A 21239-nucleotide genomic window follows, 5' to 3' on the forward strand; every position below is an offset into this window, starting at 1 on the left:
GACTATTCCTCCATACATCATACATGCACCACAGAAGGGGTGGAACCCAAGACCACCCCCCAGATACATCATAACTACATCACAGAAAAGGTGGTCTACAACAGAAATCTGAGTGACTTCTTTATCTCGTCTGACAGGTTACCTATTTAATGGTCACTTGATTGGATTGCCTGCTTACTTGATTGGATTGCCTGCGGAGCCTGGCCAGTCTTTTGTAATGATAAATAGTAATGATAAATACTTAGTTCCTGAGTCAGGTCACAGACTCACCCTATGGAAACACAGACATACCCTTAAGACAGGATTTGTGAAGGAAAAGACAATGGGGAGACTTTTCCATCTTCCTTTGACCTTGCAGAGAAAACATTTTGTCAGTTTGGGAATCAAAAATGGTTTCAGGTCAGTCTTCCTGTGCTATCTATGTACGTCCTTGGTTGGTACACTTATGAACATTTAACATATATCTCAGACCTCAAAATTCCTATCACATTCACCCAGACAATGAAGGAACAGGGTGCAGGGTCTCGCTTTGCTGCCAGGGTGCTTGGCCATTCCCCATAGACCTAAGGCACAAACACCGAGGAAACTGACCAATATCAACCTCTGCTCTGATCTGGGGGCGCCCAGGGCTTGTTTGTGCGCAAAGTCATAGAATCATAGAATCATAGAGTTGGAAGAGACCACAAGGGCCATCGAGTCCAACCCCCTGCCAAGCAGGAAACACCATCAGAGCACTCCTGACATATGGTTGTCAAGCCTCTGCTTAAAGACCTCCAAAGAAGGAGACTCCACCACACTCCTTGGCAGCAAATTCCACTGTCAAACAGCTCTTACTGTCAGGAAGTTCTTCCTAATGTTTAGGTGGAATCTTCTTTCTTGTAGTTTGGATCCATTGCTCCGTGTCCGCTTCTCTGGAGCAGCAGAAAACAACCTTTCTCCCTCCTCTATGTGACATCCTTTTATATATTTGAACATGGCTATCATATCACCCCTTAACCTCCTCTTCTCCAGGCTAAACATGCCCAGCTCCCTTAGCCGTTCCTCATAAGGCATCATTTCCAGACCTTTGACCATTTTGGTTGCCCTCCTCTGGACACGTTCCAGTTTCTCAGTGTCCTTCTTGAACTGTGGTGCCCAGAACTGGACACAGTACTCCAGGTGAGGTCTGACCAGAGCAGAATACAGTGGCACTATTACTTCCCTTGATCTAGATGCTATACTCCTATTGATGCAGCCCAGAATTGCATTGGCTTTTTTAGCTGCCGCGTCACACTGTTGGCTCATGTCAAGTTTGTGGTCAACCAAGACTCCTAGATCCTTTTCACATGTACTGCTCTCAAGCCAGGTGTCACCCATCTTGTATTTCTGCCTCTCATTTTTTTTGCCCAAGTGCAATACTTTACATTTTTCCCTGTTAAAATTAATCTTGTTTGTTTTGGCCCAGTTCTCTAATCTGTCAAGGTCATTTTGAAGTGTGATCCTGTCCTCTGGAGTGTTAGCCACCCCTCCCAGTTTGGTGTCATCTGCAAATTTGATCAGGATGCCCTTGAGTCCATCATCCAAGTCGTTGATAAAGATGTTGAATAAGACCATGCCCAAGACAGAACCCTGTGGCACCCCACTAGTCACTCTTCTCCAGGATGAAGAGGAACCATTGATGAGCACCCTTTGGGTTCGGTCAGTCAGCCAGTTACAAATCCACTGAATGGTAGCATAGTCAAGACCGCATTTTACCAGCTTCTTTACAAGAATATCATGGGGCACCTTGTCAAATGCCTTGCTGAAATCAAGGTAGGCTACATCCACTGCGTTCCCTTCATCTACCAGGCTTGTAATTCTGTCAAAAAACGAGATCAGGTTAGTCTGACATGACTTATTTTTCAGTCACTATTGGTGATCACAGCATTCCTTTCTAGGTGCTCACAGACTGTTTGCTTAATGATCTGCTCCAGAATCTTCCCTGTCAGAGGGAGGAGTTGCGTCTGTCCCCCTCATAGGATGCTACAGAGTCCTCTCCTCCTCCTCCTCCTCTCCTCCTCCTCCTCCTCCTCGCAGGATGCTGCTGTGATAGGAATTTTATGGTCTTAGATATATGGCAACGTTCATAACCACACGTACATAGATCAGCACAGGAAAGCCAACCTGGAACCATTTTGATTCCTAAACTGAGCAAATGTTTCTCTGCATGGTCAAAATGGAAAAGCCTCCCCATTGTCTCTTCCTTCACAAATCCTGTCTTAATCTGTGTTTGAATAAGGGTGTGAGCCTTATCGTTACAAAAGACTGCCCAGGCTCCCCAAGAAATCCAATCAAGTAACCTGCCAGACAGGAAATAAACAAAGCGACAGGAGAAAACAACATGCAAATGTTCTGTTTTAGACCGCCTTATCTGAGGGGTGCTCTTAGGTTACACCCCTTCTGTGATGAATGCATAATGTTTCTGGGGGTGGTCTGGATCTAGAGGATGGGAATTTCAAAAGTCTTTATAAGGCCTTGCGCACCATTGTTCTGGGTTCCTCCTCCCTCCTGCGTGTGGTGAGTGAGGACCCTGTTGCAACAGATCAATAAAGATCAGGCTTACTAGCTGCTTTGCTTCTCAATATTCTCTGGTTGGCCTCTGTTATTTTCTCCTACCAATAGGGAACCTATGTAAGGACTCTATATGGGTTCTTGGATACCCCATAAGGGAAAAGGGCACATTTTATTTACAACACTGCAAACTTCAAAACATTAATTGTTTGCTCGGATGCCCTGCTCAGAAAGGAGTTCGGCCCCTGGCAGGTTAACAGGTGACTTATTGCCCCCGGTTCCGGCTCCTGTTAGCTCAGCCTCGCCTCCTTACATAAGACCAGAGGCTATAAACAGCCTGGCAGGGGCTGCTGACTCCCCAGAGATCTCCCTCCCCACAGCTGCAAGGATGAAGGTGGTGGACGTGGTGAGTGAGAAGAAACCCCTCTTTCCCAGCAAAGCTCCTCCATTGGGAGAAGGCAGGAGGCCGAATGGGAAAGGGGTGCTGGAGGAGGGCTGGAGCTCAGCAGTAGAGCATTGGCCTCGCATGCAGAAAGTCCCAGGTTCAGACTTCTCTGGGATCTCTGGGTGCAGCTGGAAAAGGCTCCTTGGCAGAAACCCTGGAGCGCAGCTGCCAATCAGTGCAGACAGTGTGGAGTTAGATGCTGACTTGGTAGAAGCAGCTTCCATTCAGAGACAGGCACCCCAGGATAGAGAGCAAAGGCTGGGAATACAGGGAAGGTAAACCCCGTATTGCGCTGGCCTCCTCCTTTGAGGATTAGATCCAAAAACATCTCCCTAGCTCTTCGGTGAATGCAATTCTTCATTTTTATTTATTTCCTGAACTTTATATACCACTTGGTTGTTTTTTCTAAAAAAAACCAAAACTCAAAGTTATTTACAAAAGAGATAAAGCAATAAAACGAATGCAGATTAAAACTTGCATCACCTTTCTAAGCCTCTGGGTACATGGGTTTTTCTCAGGTGTCGGAAAAAAGTACAGTGAAGGAGCCTGCCTAGGGTCAATAGGCAGGGAGTTCCAAAGTTCCACTAAAAGGCCAAGTTCTTACAAATGTGGAAGGGATATTATGTGGCGCTTGGAGCGGGGCCAGTTCCGCGAATTGCAGCAGCCAATTGCATGGATATGGGTGAGGCGATCTCGTAGGTCAGTTGGACTCAAGTTGTTAAGGGCTTTGTATACTAATAGCAGCATCTTGGACTTGTCTTGGTAGCAAATCTGAACTGGAGGGGCAAGAAAGAGAGAAAAATCCCACCCCCATCCCTGGATCATAATGTTAGGTGCCACCCTTAGCAGTGAGAGATTCCAGGGGTTCCAGATGCTTATACTCAGGTTCTGCTTCCTTTGAGTGAAGGTCAGAGGAGACTGTGGTGTTTTAGGATGTTTGTCTCTATTTACACATATAAAAAATAGCTCAACAACTCTGGCTCCCTAAAAAACTCTGGCTCACTAAAAAAAAAAGCTGAACAACTCTGGTCCGTCCTCCAATGACAATGGGTAGATCACGGCCAGTTTTTTTTATACTGTGAGTAGATCACAGTCCCTTGGGAGTTGGACGTGCCTGCAACCTCCTGCAATGAAGGAATCCTTTGAACCCACAACCCTGAGAGCAAGATTCTCATGGTCTACTGACTGTGCTATCCTGAGCATCACATGGAGGGGCTCACAGCATTAAAACCCCAACTAATCTTGCTTCTCCATTCATCTCAGCCATGGATACAGCACAGAGCAAGCAGGTCTCTGTGCCTTCCAGCCCGCTTCCAGCTCAGCTCACATCCCAAAACTCTGGCTACGTGGAGGTCAGGTGATGGGGTGGAGGAAAGACCCACCCATTAGCTTGGAGTGCCCCCTCACAGTTGCAGCTCTCGCAACCTGGCCCATTCTTTTGGGATGCTGTGGGTGACACTTAACTGCATGAGGCCAGCTAGGACCGTTGTTTTGCAAAGCAACGTGTCTGACCAGTTCAGCAACCTCCTCTCTCTCGGATTCTAACCCTCCCTGGGTGCAGGACCCCAGGGATTGGAAGGAACCCAGGCCATCATCCAGACTGACCCCTCCGCAAAAACCCCAACGGTAATCTTCATTCTTCTCTGGATCAGTGGCAGAGCATATGTCCGCGTTGCCCAGGGCGGGTGTGCTCCTGAGGGGACTGGAGGAGCGCAGCAGCACAGGATAGCTGCTCGGCTGCCCAGAGTGGCGCACGTGCCCTGCAGCCAGGGGCAGAACAAGCCACCCATGCCCACCCACGACTCCCAAGCCTCCCGCAAGCTGTCAAAATGAAGGGCGAAAGAGGGAATGCCACCGGCAAAGCGGCGTAGCTCCCCCTCTTACCCCAACGGCTCGGGGTAGGCATGGGAGTTGCAGGCGGGCAGATGGTGTGCTGAATGTCACCCCCCTCAGTGAGGGCACCCAGGGCGGTCCGCCCTCATCGCCCCCCTTCCTACACCCCTGCTCTGGATAGAAGTATAAGGAGGCGGTGCTGAGCTGGACTGCTATTCAGGTCTCCTTCTGCGCCTTCCAAGTCCCAGCTCTCACATAAATTTCACAGCATGTTACCTAATAAAGAGAACTACCGTATTTTTCGCCCTATAGGACGCACTTTTCCCCCTCCAAAAATGAAGGGGAAATGTGTGTGCGTCCTATGGGGCGAATGCAGGCTTTTGCTGAAGCCTGGAGAGCGAGAGGGGTCGGTGCGCACCGATCCCTCTTGCTCTCCAGGCTTCAGGAGAGCCCCAGCGCTAGCCCCACAAGGTCGGGGGACAGAGGGAGGCGGAACGCCGCCATCCCGCTGTCTCCCGAAGTGGTTTGGAGGCTGATGGCGGGGAGACCCCGCCGCCAGCCCCGCAAGCTCCGGGGACAGTGGGGAGGCACAGCGCGTCTTCCCGCTGTCCCCGGACCTGATCTGAAGGCGGGTGGCGGGGAGAAGAGCGCTTCTCCCCGCTGCCTGCCCCACAAGCTCCGGGGACAGCGGGGAGACGCAGCGCGTCTTCCTGCTGTCCCCGGACCTGATCTCAAGGCGGGCTGCGGAGAGAAGAGTGCTTCTCCCCACTGCCTGCACCGCAAGCTCCGGGGACAGCTGGGAGACGCAGCGCGTCTTCCCGCTGTCCCCGGACCTGGTCTGAAGGCGGGCTGCGGGGAGAAGAGCGCTTCTCCCCGCTGCCGGCCCCACAAGCACCTGGGGGGGGGGAATAAAATTTTTTTTCTTTATTTCCCCCCCAAAAAACTTGATGCGTTCTATGGGCCAGTGCGTCCTATGGGGCGAAAAATACGGTATATGAAAATGCATCTGTGCTGGTCCCGAGGGTTAACGGTGCGGCAAGGTCCGAGTCCAGTCCGAGGTGGAGGGTGCGGTATGGAGGCTGTCCGTCAAAGCTGAAGCTGGGTCCAAGGCAGGGTAATGGGTGAGGTCAGGATCTCTGGCAGAAGAGCAGGCTACCAACAATGTTGCTCCCGCAAGCTGGGACTAGGGCTGGCTGGCTTTTATCTGCCCCGAGGCATAGGGCGGCCCCGATCCTCTGGTGACTTGCCTCTCCTGGCCTGGAGGCGAGCACTCTTCCTGCGGGAACTTAGTTCCCTCCGCCTCTCTGCCCTGAGCCTCTGCAGCTCAGGAGAGGCTGGAGGGTTACCAGACCCAGAAGCAACCTCCGCTTCCTCTGACGGGGCTGAGAGTGGAGCACCTGCAGGCAATGGGTCCTCCATCACCTCAGGAGCCAGAGCAGACTCAGCTGATGCCTGCACCTGAGGACCCAGCACAGGTGAGGACCCTTCAGGCTCATTCCCCAGCCCCGGCTCAGCTGGTTCTGGAGGCGGGGAATCCTGTGCAGGCTGGGATTCCTCAGGTTCAGCCTCCGAGTCCGAATCCCAGGCCATCACAGCATCACAGGTGGTAGCTGGTGCCAGAAACGCTGGCAAAAACGAATAAAACATAATAATAAGTGCAGGAGATGTAATAAACAAAAAGGAACCTTCTACCATATGTGGTGGACATGCCCTGAAATTGGGAAATTTTGGAGCATGATCCACAAAGAAATAAAGAAAATACTAAGAATATCATATAGTAAAAGGCCAGAGGCATTCCTTTCAGGAATTTTAAATGATGCTATTCCAAAAGACAAAACTAAAATTTTCTTATACGCGACGTCTGCAGCAAGAATCCTGGTGGCTAAGTATTGGAAAGGGAATCAGTTACCCACTAGGGGAGAATGGTTATGTTATGTAAGCTTTCAGAATATTTAGAATTATCCAAATTGACAGATATAATAAGACAAAAACAAAAAAGTGAAGTGAAAAAGGAATGGGAGTGCCTAAATGAATACCTCAAAAGTCAAGCTTCGAGGACAGAAATCTGGCTGAGTCTGGAATAACCTTGTGAATTGAAAGGATAAGAAAGAGGGATTTATATCTAGATGCTAGGATAGAGATGATCAGGAAAACAGGAAGACACAATGAGAGATAAAGGAGGTGCTGTGGGACTGGTGGAAGTCAATGTTTGTTTTTCTTTTTAGGGTTTATATTATTAACTTGTAAGATATGGATTTTTTTAGTATGCTGGTTTTTGTGTTTTGTGTATTGTTATTTTTTGATACTTTTCGTGTTGTTGTTGTTATATGGAAAATACTAATAAAATGTATTATTTAATTTTTTTTAAAAAAAAGTCCCACCTCTCACAGAGCCTTTTTCTTCAGGGCTGCGACCCTTCAGAGGTGTACAGGCCAGAGAGCGATGCGGAGAATGGGAAGTCCAAGGGGGACTACAGGAATTTCAAGGTGAGTGCAGATCTGCCACGGAAAGGGAGATATTTTCCAAGCAATCTCACGAAGACCCGGGAGAGGGACGGGTGATGACACCCACAAAATGTAACTGCCAGAGCAGTTAAGAAGAAACAGGCTCCACCTCGAGATCAAGAAAGCACAATAATTGTTTAATAGAGACATTAACAAGAGAGCCCACGTGGCATAGTGCCAGTTACAGATAGGTAGCCGTGTTGGTCTGCCATAGTCAAGACAAAAAAATTTTTTTCCTTCCAGTAGCACCTTAAAGACCAACTAAGTTAGTTCTTGGTATGAGCTTTCATGTGCATGCACACTTCTTCAGATACACTGAAACAGAAGTTGCCAGATCCTTCTATATAGTGAGAAGGTGGGGAGGGGTATTACTCAGAAGGGTGGTGGGAATGGGTGACTGGCAGATAGCTGTGATAGCTGTGTAGATAGCTGTGATCACAGCTATCTGCCAATCACCCATTCCCACCACCCTTCTGAGGAATACCCCTCCCCACCTTCTCACTATATAGAAGGATCTGGCAACTTCTGTTTCAGTGTATCTGAAGAAGTGTGCATGCACACGAAAGCTCATACCAAGAACTAACTTAGTTGGTCTTTAAGGTGCTACTGGAAGGGAAAAAAAATTTTTGTCTTGACATGTGGCTTAGTGGTTAGAGTATTGGACTAGGATCTGGGAGAGCAGGGTTCAAATCCATACTCACCCACAAAGCTCACCAGGTGAGCCTGGGAGCCAGTTGCTGCCTCTTGGTCTAACCCACCTCACAAGGTTGTCGTGGAGATGAAATGAGGAGGGGTCAGCACGCCGCCATGAGCTCCTTGGAGAAAAATTTGAGATATAAATCTAGCAAATGAATATATTAACACCACCCAGGCAGCTCAAACAAACAAAATAATAATAATAATAATAATAATAATAATAATAATAATAATAATAATAATTTTTTATTATTTATACTCCGTCCATCTGCCTTGGTTTCCCCAGCCGCTCTGGGCGGCTCCCAACAGAATATTAAAAACATGATAAAACATCAAACGTTGAAAACTTCCCTAAACAGGACTGCCTTCTAAAAGTCAGATAGTGGTTTATTTCCTTGACATCTGAAGGGAGGGCGTTCCACAGGGCGGGTGCCACTACTAAGAAGGCCCTCTGCCTGGTTCCCTGTAACCTCGCTTCTTGCAGGGAGAGAACCGCCAGAAGGCCCTCGGTATTGGACCTCAGTGTCCGGGCTGGACGATGGGGGTGGAGACGCTCCTTCAGGTATACTGGGCTGAGGCCGTTTAGGGCTTTCAAGGTCAGCACCAACACTTTGAATTGTGCTCAGAAATGTACTGGGAGCCAATGCAGGTCTCTCAAGACCGGTGTTATATGGTCTCAGCAGCCACTCCCAGTCACCAGTCTAGCTGCCGCATTCTGGATTAGTTGTAGTTTCTGGGTCGCCTTCAAAAAGAAAGAGACATTTATTATACAAATTTATTTATTTTTTTAAAAAGAACCACTCCCTGCCCCAAAAGAGCTGATGGATCAGCCAAAGGTCTCTCTCAATCCTGTCTTTTTCAGGATGGGCCCCTGATGGACCGAGTGTATAACACTTACTTGCAGATGCACACCAACCAGACGGTGGATTTTGTACAGAGGAAGGTGGGTTTGCTGGGGGGGGGGGTCTCCAGTGGTAAGGAAGGCTCACCACGCCCAACTTTTACAAGTGATGGAGGGTCCTCCTCTGCAGCTCAGGTATCAGTTCTCAAAAGGGTTCCGAAAGATGCACATCAAAGGTAAGTGAATCTCTCTGCATACGACAGGCCACTCTCCGACCCCTGAAACGTTGTGAACCTTTCCCAAAATCTACACCAAATGTTTTTGGGCCCCTTCTCCCTTGGCTTCATCAACTCATCCCCGGTGCCCCCTACTCTATAGAGTGGTCCCTTGGTTCTCAAACTTAATCCGTTCCAGAAATCCGTTCCAAAACCAAAGCGTTCCAAAACCAAGACGCGCTTTCCCATAGAAAGTAATGCAAAATGGATTAATCCGTTCCAGACTTCTAAAACCAATCCCTAAAACAGCAATTTAACATGAATTTTACTATCGAACGAGACCACCGATCTATAAAACAAAAGCAATAATCAATGTACTGCAGTCACACAATCAATCAGTAGCTGAACTGGATCCCACACAGTCACAAAAACAAATTAACCAAAAAAGCCTCAAAAAGAAAAACACAAAATAAATAGCAAGAACAAAAGCGCCGAACTTAAATCCGTTCCGGAAGTCCATTCGACTTTCAAAATGTTCGAAAACCAAGGCGCAGCTTCTGATTGGGGCAGGTGCCCCGGAAACAATAGCCGCATTGGACATTTGGCTTCCTAAAAATGTTCGAAAATCAGAACCCTTACTTCCAGGTTTTTGGCGATTGGGAACCAAGGCGCTTGAGAACCAAGGTACCACTGTAGATAAGAAAAGCATTATTCAGGACAGTGGTTTGCATGGCCCACTAAGAAAAACAACAACACAAAACAGGAGCAATTGAATGCACAATTATTTGGAGCCACCGATCTACACCTTCTGGCTGAGCTCCCCCAACCCATGGAGCAATAACAGTGTCCTCACAGTCCCCTCTCCCTAGAACGAGGAGTATGGAGGCTGCTGTCTCCGTCGGATGACCATCATGGAGGCCTTGGACCTGCTGGACAACGTGGTTGATGAATCGGACCCCGACGTCGACTTCCCCAATTCCTATCACGCCTATCAGACGGCGGAGGGGATCCGAAGGGCACACCCCGACAAAGGTGAGTGGCTGGCGACTCCACCTGGGGGATAGATCTCTTTTTGTCTTTTTTAGTAGTGATACACACACACACACACACACACACACACACACACACACACACAATTTTAACTCTTTACAGTGGTCTTTAAAATAAGGTATACATTTTCCCCATTCCTTATTAAAATTTTGGCCTTCCTGATTTCTGACTCCTCCGGTCATTTTAGCCATTTTGGCATAGTCCATCAACTTGATCTGCCATTCTTCTCTGGTAGGGACTTTATTTTCTTTTCATCTCTGGGCCAATAACATCCGTGCAGCCATGGTCACATAGATAGTCTTTTCTGCTCCCTTGGGATTTCAGCACCTGCAATTCCTAAAAGGAAGGCTTCAGGTGTTTTTTTTTTTTTTTTAAAAAGGTTATTTTAAACATTTTTTTCAACTCATTATATATCATTTCCCAAAATCCTTTTACTACCTTACAATTCCACCACATATGATAAAAGCTGCCTTCTTTTTCCTTACATTTCCAGGATACATTTGAGCCTGTTTTATACCTTTTTGCTGATTTGCTAGGAGCTAAACACCATTGGCACATCCTTTTCATACAATTTTCTTTCAACGTATGACATCTTTTCTTGCCGCAGATTGGTTTCACCTGGTCGGGCTACTTCATGACATTGGAAAGATCTTGGCACTCGTTGGGGAGCCACAGGTAAGCAGAAAGGTTACATACTTGCCCAGTCTCCCTCGTGATCCCCGTTAAGCAAGTTGCCCCCTGTGAGGCTCCCTTGCCTAATGCTCAGCTCCTGGGTCACTGGGCAGGAGAGAGCATGCCCCCCCCTATCTTCCCCTATCAGGGAATTTAGCATGGGTGCCTGGGAACCCCGAACGGGGCAAAATTTCACCTGACCCCTCCTTCCTCACCTGCATTTGACATCTGTAATGTTGTATTTTAGTCAACGAACTTATTATACGCTACATAGAAGTGCCAGTCTGAAGGGGCAATCATGCTACTTTTACACACCACTCAACTCTGAGCAGAGAGACACTCTGGGGAGTCCAGGGTTTGGTTTCCTTGGAATGAAAGCCAGTGGAGACACTGGTTTATTAGGGATATGGGGGACGTGGGTGGCGCTGTGGTCTAAACCACGCAGCCTCTTGGGCCACATCATCCAGACCGAACCCCCATCCCAAACGAATGCCAATGATGATTAAAATATGTTCTTGCAGCTGCTAGATTACCATATTTTTCACTCCATAAGATGCACCTAGTTTTTAGAGGGGGAAAGCAAGAAAAAAAATATTCTGCGCAGAGCATGTAAGAGGCTCTCGCTTTTCTTGCTTTAAACCCTTCCGTCCCTCCTCCCACTTCGCTGAGAAGCCAGCAGAGCAAGAGCGATAGCTGCGCAGCGCCTCTTCTTCTGCTGGCTTCCCAGCAAAGCGGGATGAGGGACAAAAGGGAGCTCTTACAAGGGAGCGCTCAGCAGAGCCTGGCAGCGGCTCTTGCTGGCTTTTCCGGGAGGTGTGGGAAGGGACTGACGGGCTGCCCCTCTGTGCCTTCCCACACCTCCCAGAAAAGCCCCCAAGTGCCACACACACGCTCCAAGTGGCTCTTTAAAGGGAGCGCTGAGCAGAGCCTCCCACCTGCATTCGCTCCATAAGACGCACAAACATTTCCCCTTACTTTTTAGGAGGGGAAAAGTGTGTCATGGAGTGAAAAATACGGGTATACGGGTAATGAAGTGATCTGTTCACGGAAGAATCTCCACTTACATAACACAACTTCCCCTGCCCTTGAAGATCTATTCTGGGGGTCCCTCTCCAGGCCTTTGAGGCAGATTTGGGGGTGGTGCAGGGGGGCGTTCAGGGAGAGGAGCGGGAAGCTGCAATGCACCATCAGAAGTCCTTGCGCAAACGGGATGAGTTTGGGGGATTGACAATATTGTGGTTCTCCGGGGAGCCTAGTTCAGCTCCTCTCCTTGAGAAAGGTGACACACCCAGTCCTTGCCGGGTTTATTATTGAAAATGAACACAAGGCTGGGATGGAGGCTCAGCAAAACAGGCCAAAGAACAAACCGGTTTGCAGGCACTCTGGACGGCCAAGAGGAATGGGGGGGGGGACCCTCACTGACCTGCCCTTCCTTCCCCTCCATTTCTTCCAGTGGGCCGTGGTGGGCGACACTTTTCCAGTGGGCTGCAAGGTCCAGGACTCTGTTGTCTTTCGGGACTCCACTTTCCACAACAACCCCGACATGACGAACCCCTTGTACAAGTAAGCATTTGCTCGCATCCCTGTTTTGTTCCGTGAGCAGGAGAAAGAGAGCCCTTCATTTGGAGGGACAAAAACCTAAGAAGCCCATCTAGACCTCATCTCTTGTGATAACCCCTGGACCATTCGTAAGAAGGAGCCTGAGGTACGTTGGGGAGCAAGCCTTGAGATTTGTCTTCTCTTTCTCTCCTCCTCAGCACAAAGTATGGGATCTACCAGCCTCATTGTGGCTTGGAGAATGTCCTGATGTCCTGGGGCCACGACGGTAAGAGCTCCAGCTTTGCATCTGAGGCAGGAGGCTATGGAACACTAAATTAAAAAGTTAGTTTCTACTAAGCTTGTGGAGAGGTTTTATGACATCCACTGCTTATGAAGCAGTGGAGAGCTTCTATAGCACTGGATCAAGCAAATGATCTCCCTTGCTATCAAATGTATTTCTTCATTAACTTTCCTTTCTGCAAAAGTCTGTTCTGTGCTGTGGAGCCTGAATCTGCTGCCTGTCGGACTTGTGTTCGACCGAGCTACTCCTCCGGTTGAGTCCTCTGACGGTGACTAACGACCTAAGCCTTTGATGAGGCTCCAGGCACGTTCCCATTATGCAGTGTAACCAAGCAGCAGCAGCAGGACGAGATATATGAGCTACATTGCTAAGAGTTTTATTTCTAACTATGCAGACAGAAAATAATATGCATCCTTTCTCTGTGAAAGCAGAGGGGCAATTGGTACAAAGAAACAGGAAACCAGTAAAATCAACATCCGTCTCCTGTCTCCCGTGAGACTTCCAACAGTCTGGAATCTCTGGAATGTAAACAGAGTCTTGTGACTCCAAGCACTGCACAGTGGCACGAACAGAAACCTAACTTCCTCCCCCTTTCTGTGAACACCACTGGGCAGTGTATCAGTACAATCTCAGTACAAACCCAGTTTCTGTACATAGGTACACTGTAGATCCCTCAGAACAACCTTGGACAACAAATCAGCAGGAATTTCATTTCCTGGCATGTAGGACACCGTTACGAGTCCTTTCTGAACACATTCCCTAGCATGTTGCAGCTTCAATTGCAGGTGCTTCGTGCTTTGCTTACAACCTTCAGAAGTCAGCAAAGCTAAACATGCTTTGTTGTCCTGATAAACCTGGATTGGACACTTTACATTAATTCCCATGTCTTTACACAATTGTAACAACCATTCACAATCCACAAGCAAATAAGACAGTGCATTCAGTTCAGCTTCACAAGAACTTAAGCTTACTGTTGTTTGCCTCTTGCACGACCAATCAAATAGACCCTGGTTGTACATGTAGCAAACTCCAGATGTGCTTTTCCTGTCTGTAGTGTCACTTCCAAAACTCGCATCAGCAAATATCTCAAGACCGCCAAACTTTTGATTGTTAAACAAAGTCTGTAGTACATTGTGCCTTTCAAATAGCAAAAACAACGAGCAGTGTAGAAGTACCCAGAAGAGGAGACAAAGGCCCCTTTTGTCTTCTGTTTCTCTTCTTCTCTCCACTCCAGAGTACATGTACAAAGTGATGAAGCACAACAAATTTGCTCTCCCTCAGGAGGTAAGCTGGAGATCTCACCATCTATGCCCCAAATGCATTCCTACTTGTTTGTTCCTGGTAAAATAATAACAGCCAGTGCTTTTTTTCGGGGGGGGGGACACACATACCCCTAAACATTTTGTGAATCTTTGTACTTTTGTCCATTGACTGTATTTATTTTCCCTGATTTGAACTATAAAATGGTGATTTTCTTGAGTCAAAATGAGAGTACCCCTAAACATTTTTTAAAAAAGAAAAAAAAAGCACTGATAACAACACTCTCTCTGTTTTGCCTTTTGGAAGTTGGTAAGGATGCAAGCACCATCAGCACCTAATGTGAGGCTAAGTAAACTCTATTGGAAGCAAAGAGGGAGAATCGAGTTTGCTAACACCTGTCTGAGGTCTGTGCAAAGTGTTTCCTTATACAGGGGTTGGTTTTGCTCTCTGCGTTTTTCTTTAAGCTGTCCATCAACAGCGTCTCCAAAAAAAATTACACATCACTTGGGAAGACAGGCGAACTAACACCAGTGTCCTGGAAGAAGCAAAGATCCCCAGTGTTGAAGCAATGATTCTTCAACATCAACTTTGTTGGACTGGTCATATTGTGCAGATACCTGATTATCGTCTTCCAAAGCAACTACTCTACTCCGAACATAAAAATGGAAAGCATAATGCTGGTGGTCAACAAAAGAGGTTCAAAGACTCTCTCAAGGCAAATCTTTTAAAAATGTAGTATGAATACCAATGATTGGGAAACACTGGCCTGCAAGCGCTCCAGTTGGAGAAAAGCCTTGACCAAAGGTGTCACTCGAACTCAGGAAGCAAGGGAGAAACGTGCCAAGAGGAAGGCACGCTTGGCAAACCCTCACCATGATCAGCTCCCACCCGGAAGCCAATGTCCCCACTGTGGAAGGACGTGTGGATCCAGAATTGGCCTCCACAGTCACTTAAGGACTCACTGTTAAAACCGTGTTTGTGGAAGACAATCCTACTCGGCTACGAGGGATCGCCAAAGAAGAAAGAAGAAAAGTGTTTCCTGGTGCAGCTGGTTCCACTGATTAGAGCAGCCTTTCTCAACCTGTGGGTCCCCAGATGTTGTTGAACTACAACTCCCATCACCCCTAGCTAGCAAGGCCAGAGCTCAGGGATGATGGGAATTGTAGTCCAACAACAATTGGGGACCCACAGGTTGAGAACCACTGGGAGCAATGCTGGCACTCCTGGTGATGCTGAAAAATTCAAGATGTACTTCATGCAATGTGTAGTTAAACTATGGAGGGCTATTGGTGGCTCTGAGCCAGAATGGCTCTGTTCTGCCTCCACAGCTGAGGCACCAATGCTGCTGAAAACCACAGGCGGAGAGGAGGCTCTTGCATGCAGGTTTCCCAGCAGAAGAGGCACCTAGTTGGCCACTCTGAGATGAGGATGCTCAGGGCCATGGGCCTGATTCTGCAGGGTTCATCTTACTTTTTTTTTGTTTTTTAAAATATTTTTTACCAACAACCAAAACACAAACAGTGAAACCCACCAGGCGGCTGATACATTGGGTATACATAATCAATAATAACATATTCAAATCAACCCTGTGTACAATTCTATATACCTTAACACTCCTCCCTCCACAAGGTTTATTTAACTTTTAACATTTCAATTGCCCAAATTGTTCAAACCTACCCAAATAATTCAGTATCTTCTTAAACCAATCCTCCTCCTTCTCACTGACCTTAAATCCTTTCATTTTATGTATCTTCACAGTTAGATATTCTAAGATTATAATATTTTTCAGTTTTTCCCTCCATTGGTTCACCCCTAGCTCTTCTGCATTTTTCCAATTACTCGCTATAACCTGTCTGGCTGCAATTACCATCAATTTTACCCATTTGCATTCATCTTTTGTTTCTAAGTCGGTGCTACTCTGGCTAATAAGAACCATTAATTTAGATATTTCCACCTTCCTACCCACAATTCCCAATATTTCTATACCAATCTGTTTCCAAAATTCATTAACTAATGGACAATCCCACCACATATGACTGTATGTTCCCATCACTCTACATTTCCTCCAACAATTCTTACTGCCAGATTTTGTAATATGATATAACCTTACAGGTGTGTAATACCATTTTTGTACAAACTTCAACCCTTGTTCCTGGATTATCCTAGAGGTCGCAACAAAGGGTGGTTGCCGAAAGATTCTTTCCCAATTTTCATCTAAAATCTGTTCCTGAATATCTAGCTTCCAATATTCTTTCAAACGTTCCTTTGGTGATTTCTCTTCCATTGTTAGAGTAGTTGCACCGCACCGCAGGGCAGGAAAGGCTCAGCTCCTGCATAAATGCACAGAACATGTGGCAGCCCTGAGCCAGCAGCAGCTGCGAGGGACATGGGCTCAGGCAGCAGTAGTTGCCCTGAGGGTTGGTGGAGAACGGAAACACCCCTACTTTCTTCCTCAAAACAATGCCAGCAATTTCTCCTGGTTACCCCAGAACTTTGCAAGGCACACAGACATGAGATGTCATGGGAGCTTGGACGGCCTGGAGAGATCTCGCGAGAGCATCCCAGAACCTGCATGCTGAGTGGGACTTGCGAAGGCAGAGACCTTATTAAAAGCTCTCTGCCCCTTGCTTGGGGGGCAAGACCTGCCTGGTACGCCGGCTGCAGATGGGTGGTGGTCATGACAGGGGCAGTTCAAGGATACTCATTTTTGCATGCATGAGCCGTCGCCAGATCATAACCCTCACGTAATATATGATCCTGCTGTACTACCAATGCAGGTAAAGGTAAAGGGACCCCTGACAATTAGGTCCAGTCGTGGCCAACTCTGGGGTTGTGGCGCTCATCTCGCTTTACTGGCCGAGGGAGCCGGCGTACAGCTTCCGGGTCATGTGGCCAGCATGACTAAGCCGCTTCTGGCGAACCAGAGCAGCGCACGGAAACGCCGTTTACATTCCCGCCAGAGCTGTACGTATTTATCTACTTGCACTTTAATGTGCTTTCAAACTGCTAGGTTGACAGGAGCTGGGACCGAGCAACGGGAGCTCACTCCGTCGTGGGGATTCAAACCGCCGACCTTCTGATCGGCAAGTCCTAGGCTCTGTGGTTTAACCCACAGCGCCACCCACGTCCCTCACAGAGCCGTTAGCTATTCAATCCAATGCAGAGCCGGTAGCTATTCCAAGTTAATCCATTTTGGGTAGAAATTAAAGGGGGAAAGTGAGGCATCCAAGATGGGTCAAAGGGCAGATTTGTTTTTATTTTCCAATCTGCCTTTTGGCAAGAAAAATCTTAAGACCGAATTCCTTATCAGCAATTAATTAGCATGTTGTTTGCTGGAGGGAGAGGCGGTGCAGAAGGAACAAAGTCCATGTGAGATAAGCAGGTTTATTTCCATCAACAGCTCTCCCACAAACTACTGATAAGTTTCCTTTTGCTTTTTTGCGGACGAAACATTTCCAGAGTTCTTAAATTCTGATGGCATCTGTGTTGGCAGTGCAACACAGTCTCCCCTGCTTTGACTTAGGGTCACGAAATTAAAAGAGACCTGCTTCTTGGGAGAAAAGCAATGACAAACCTAGACAGCATCTTAAAAAGCAGAGACATCACCTTGCCGACAAAGGTCCGTATAGTTAAAGCCATGGTTTTCCCGGTAGTGATGTATGGAAGTGAGAGCTGGACCATCAAGAAGGCTGATCGCCGAAGAATGGGTGCTTTTGAATTATGGTGCTGGAGGAGACTCTTGAGAGTCCCATGGACTGCAAGAAGATCAAACTGATCCATTCTGAAGGAAATCAGCCCTGAGTGCTCACTGGAAGGAAAGATCGTGAAGCTGAGGCTACAATATTTTGGCCACCTCATGAGAAGAGAAGACTCCCTGGAAAAAACCCTGATGTTGGGAAAGATGGAGGGCACAAGGAGAAGGGGGCGACAGAGGACGAGATGGTTGGACGGTGTTCTTGAAGCTACAAACATGAGTCTGACCAAACTGCGGGAGGCAGTGGAAGACAGGAGTGCCTGGCGTGCTCTAATCCATGGGGTCACGAAGAGTCGGACACCACTAAACAACAACCCCAGAGATCCCGCCTTGCCTTGGGTGTGTCCAAAAGTCACCCTGCTTGCCTTGGGGGGGGCAGTAGTGGGGTTTCCCCAAAGCTTCAGGGCTGCATGGCTTTCTCTTTGCACACCCCTCTGTGCTCTCAAGCAGTGGAGGCCGATGCACTTTTGCTTTCCTCCCCCCTCTCTGCAGGCTTTCTACATGGTCCGCTTCCACTCCTTCTATCCCTGGCACACAGGAGGAGACTACATGCACCTGTGCAAAGAGGATGACCTCTGGATGCTGCCCTGGGTGAAAGAATTCAAGTACGTGGCTGCAAGCCTACGGAGGGAGAGGCAGGGATGGAGGCGCTGGGGTCTCTTCTCAGGAAGCAGCGTGGTGCAGTGGTTAGAGTGCTAGACCGGGACCCGAGAGACAAGGGTCCCAGTCCCCAGTTGCCAATTCTCAGCCTGGCCTACCTTGCAGGAGTTGTGGGGATGAAGCAAAGACCAAGATGCCACCTCGAGCTCGGAGGAAAAGATGGGTATATAAAAACATCAGTAACAGAGGGCCCATCTAACTCAGTGCTGTCAGCACTGACTGGCAGCTGCTCCCCAGGGTAGGAAGTCTCCCACGTGGAGATTAAATCTGTGGCCTTTGAGGTTCAAAATAGGTGCTCTGGATCATCATCATCACCATAATTTATTATTTATACCCAGCCCATCTGGCTGGGTTTCTCCAACCACTCTGGGCAGCTTCCAACAAAGTATTAAAAACACAATAAAATGTCAGACATCAAAAAATCCCCTAAACAGGGCTGCCTTCAGATGCCTTCTAAAAGTCAAGATAGTTGTTTATTTCCTTGACATCTGATGGGAGGGCATTCCACAGGGAGGGAGCCACCACCGAGAAGGCCCTCTGTCTGGTTCCCTGCAACCTCACTTCTCGCAATGAGGGAACCGGCAGAAGACCCTCGGAGCTGGACATCAGTGTCCGGGCAGAATGATGGAGGTGGAGACGCTCCTTCAGGTATACTGGACCGAGGCCATTTAGGGCTTTCAAGGTCAGCACCAACACTTTGAATTGTGCTCAGAGCCAATGTAGGTCTTTCAAGACTGGAGCTATGTGGTCCCAGCTGCTGGTCTCAGTCACCAGTCTAGCTGCCACATTCTGGATTAATTGTAGTTTCAGGGTCACCTTCAAAGGTAGCCCTACGTAGAGCGCATGGCAGTTGTCCAAGCAGGAGATAACCAGAGCATGCACCACTCTGGCGAGACAGTGTGTGGGCGGATAGGGTCTCAGATGGAGCTGGTAGACAGCTACCCTGGACACAGAATGGACCCTGCACCTCCATGGACACCTGTGAGTCCAAAAATGAATCCCAGGCTGCACACCTGGTCCTTCAGGGGCACAATTATCCCATTGTCCTCCACACCCACCCACCCCCTGACCCCCAAAAAGAGTACTTCTGTCTTGGCAGGATTCAACCTCAATCTGCACTGTTACTAATATAAACCCATCAGTAACAGAGGGCCCATCTAACTCAGTGCAGTGAGCACTGACTGGCAGCTGCTCCCCGGGTAGGGAGTCTCCTCCTTGGAGATGCCACTGGAGATGAAATCTGGGACCCTTGGGGTTCAAAATCTGGATCACGACCTGCCCTCTCCTCTCCCACCTTGGACCCCCAAGCCAGGCAAGTGTTCCTTAATCTTGGGTCCCCAGTTATTGTCAGACTACAAGTCCCATCATCCCTGACCCCTGGGTTCTGCTAGCTAGGGATGATGGGAGTTGTAGTCCGACAACAGCCGGCACTCTGTGGGTACCAGGGAGCAACCCCACCTTCCTTATTCCACCCCCTTGCAGCAAGTTCGACCTGTACACCAAGTGTGGGGAGTTGCCCAATCCGTCAGAGCTGAAGCCATACTACCAGAGCCTGATCGACAAGTACTGCCCAGGTGAGCTTTCCTGGTGATGCTCAAAACGGGCTCTGCTTCCTTGTCGCCGACCCGGCCGCTGCTGCAGGATGGACGTGTGCCAATCTCTCGATGACTTCGTAACTGCAAGGAACAGGGTGCGAGGAAACACGTGGGAGGGCAACACACTTCAGGCCGTTTCAGCATGTTTTCCGAAAAACGGCGAAATCCATTCGAAACGGCACAAGATCCCTCTGTCAAAAACCAATAAAACGCTATTCAAATTGTAATGAACAGAAATCTGCCCTCATTCTCTTATGGGGGACACAAGAGCCCTTATAGAGTCCTTTGTAGGTTCTCCATCAGTCGGAGAAAATAACAGAGGCCAACCAGAGAATATTGAGAAGCAAAGCAGCTAGTAATGCTGATCTTTACTGAACTGTTGCGACAGGGTGCCCCCTTCACACACAGGAAAGGAGGAGGACCCAGAACCCAGGTGTGCCAGCCCTTATATAGACATTTTAAATTGCCCGCCCTGGAGTCCAAGACCACCCCCAGATACATCATACCTACATCACAGAAATGGCGGTCTACAGCAGAAATCTGAGTGCGTTGTTTATCTCCTGTCTGGCAGGTTACCTGTTCATGCTTACTTGACTGGATACCCTGGGGTGGGGAGCCTGGCCAGTCTTTTGTAATGACAAATACTTAGTTCCTGAGCCAGGTCACAGGCTCACCCTATTCCTACACAGACATACCCTTAAGACAGGATTTGTGAAGGAGGAGACAATGGGGAGGCTTTTTCCTTTGACCTTGCAGAGAAATGTTTGAGGTCAATTTGGGAGGGACAAAATGGTTTCAGGACTTTCTGGGGGGGGGGTTCCAGACGTGTGGCTTATATATCGATGTACGTGCTTGATTGGTGCATTTATGAACATTTATTATACATAAGACCTTAATTTTTTTAATTTCAAAATCGGCAGGTTGTGCTCTCTGCTCTTCCTCCACGGCTGGAGGCAGGAAAGCGGAGCACCAGGTTGCTGGAACCTGCAGGGGGGGGGAGACCATTGCCTTTGGGCTCAAATCCTATCACAAAATCAGAGTTGGAAAGGGTCCCAATGGTCATCTAGTCCAACCCATCTAGCAGGTATCTCAGCTAAAGCAGGTGGCCATCTTGCTTGCTGGTCCCCACCCCCCAATCTGGGCATCCGGTTGCCCCCTGTGAGAACAGAATGGGCGCTGGCCTGATCCTGCAGGCTCTTATGTTGACAGCATGTTCTGGCTGCACCAGTATGAGATCCGGCTTACTGTGGCGGGAGTCCAACTGGTAGAGCACCACAAAACTCAAGCAGAGGGTCAGAAAACCTGGCGCGGGTTTGAATCCTCTGGGGGCGCCAGACTCCTCACA

General features: G+C 48.3%; 1 protein-coding gene across 1 annotated transcript; it reads left to right on the forward strand.

Annotated features, from left to right (window-relative positions):
• Nucleotides 1–2809: 2809 nt before the first annotated feature.
• MIOX (myo-inositol oxygenase) lies at nt 2810–20121 on the forward strand. The gene is made up of 10 exons (XM_053404942.1): nt 2810–2935; nt 7213–7293; nt 8870–8950; nt 9933–10095; nt 10721–10788; nt 12239–12348; nt 12543–12610; nt 13860–13909; nt 18132–18244; nt 19782–20121. Exons 1-10 carry the CDS (start codon nt 2918–2920, stop codon nt 19888–19890), a joined length of 861 nt encoding a protein of 286 aa, XP_053260917.1. The 5' UTR covers nt 2810–2917; the 3' UTR covers nt 19891–20121.
• Nucleotides 20122–21239: the final 1118 nt, after the last annotated feature.

The sequence above is a fragment of the Podarcis raffonei genome, chromosome 10, assembly GCF_027172205.1.
Source record: "Podarcis raffonei isolate rPodRaf1 chromosome 10, rPodRaf1.pri, whole genome shotgun sequence".
Classification (NCBI taxonomy): Eukaryota; Metazoa; Chordata; class Lepidosauria; order Squamata; family Lacertidae; genus Podarcis; species Podarcis raffonei.

Coding starts and splice junctions, on each gene's coding strand:
- MIOX (XM_053404942.1), top strand. Junction 10,789..12,238: donor CACTCGTTGGGGAGCCACAG/GTAAGCAGAAAG, acceptor CATTTCTTCCAG/TGGGCCGTGGTGGGCGACAC. Junction 12,611..13,859: donor GATGTCCTGGGGCCACGACG/GTAAGAGCTCCA, acceptor TCTCCACTCCAG/AGTACATGTACAAAGTGATG.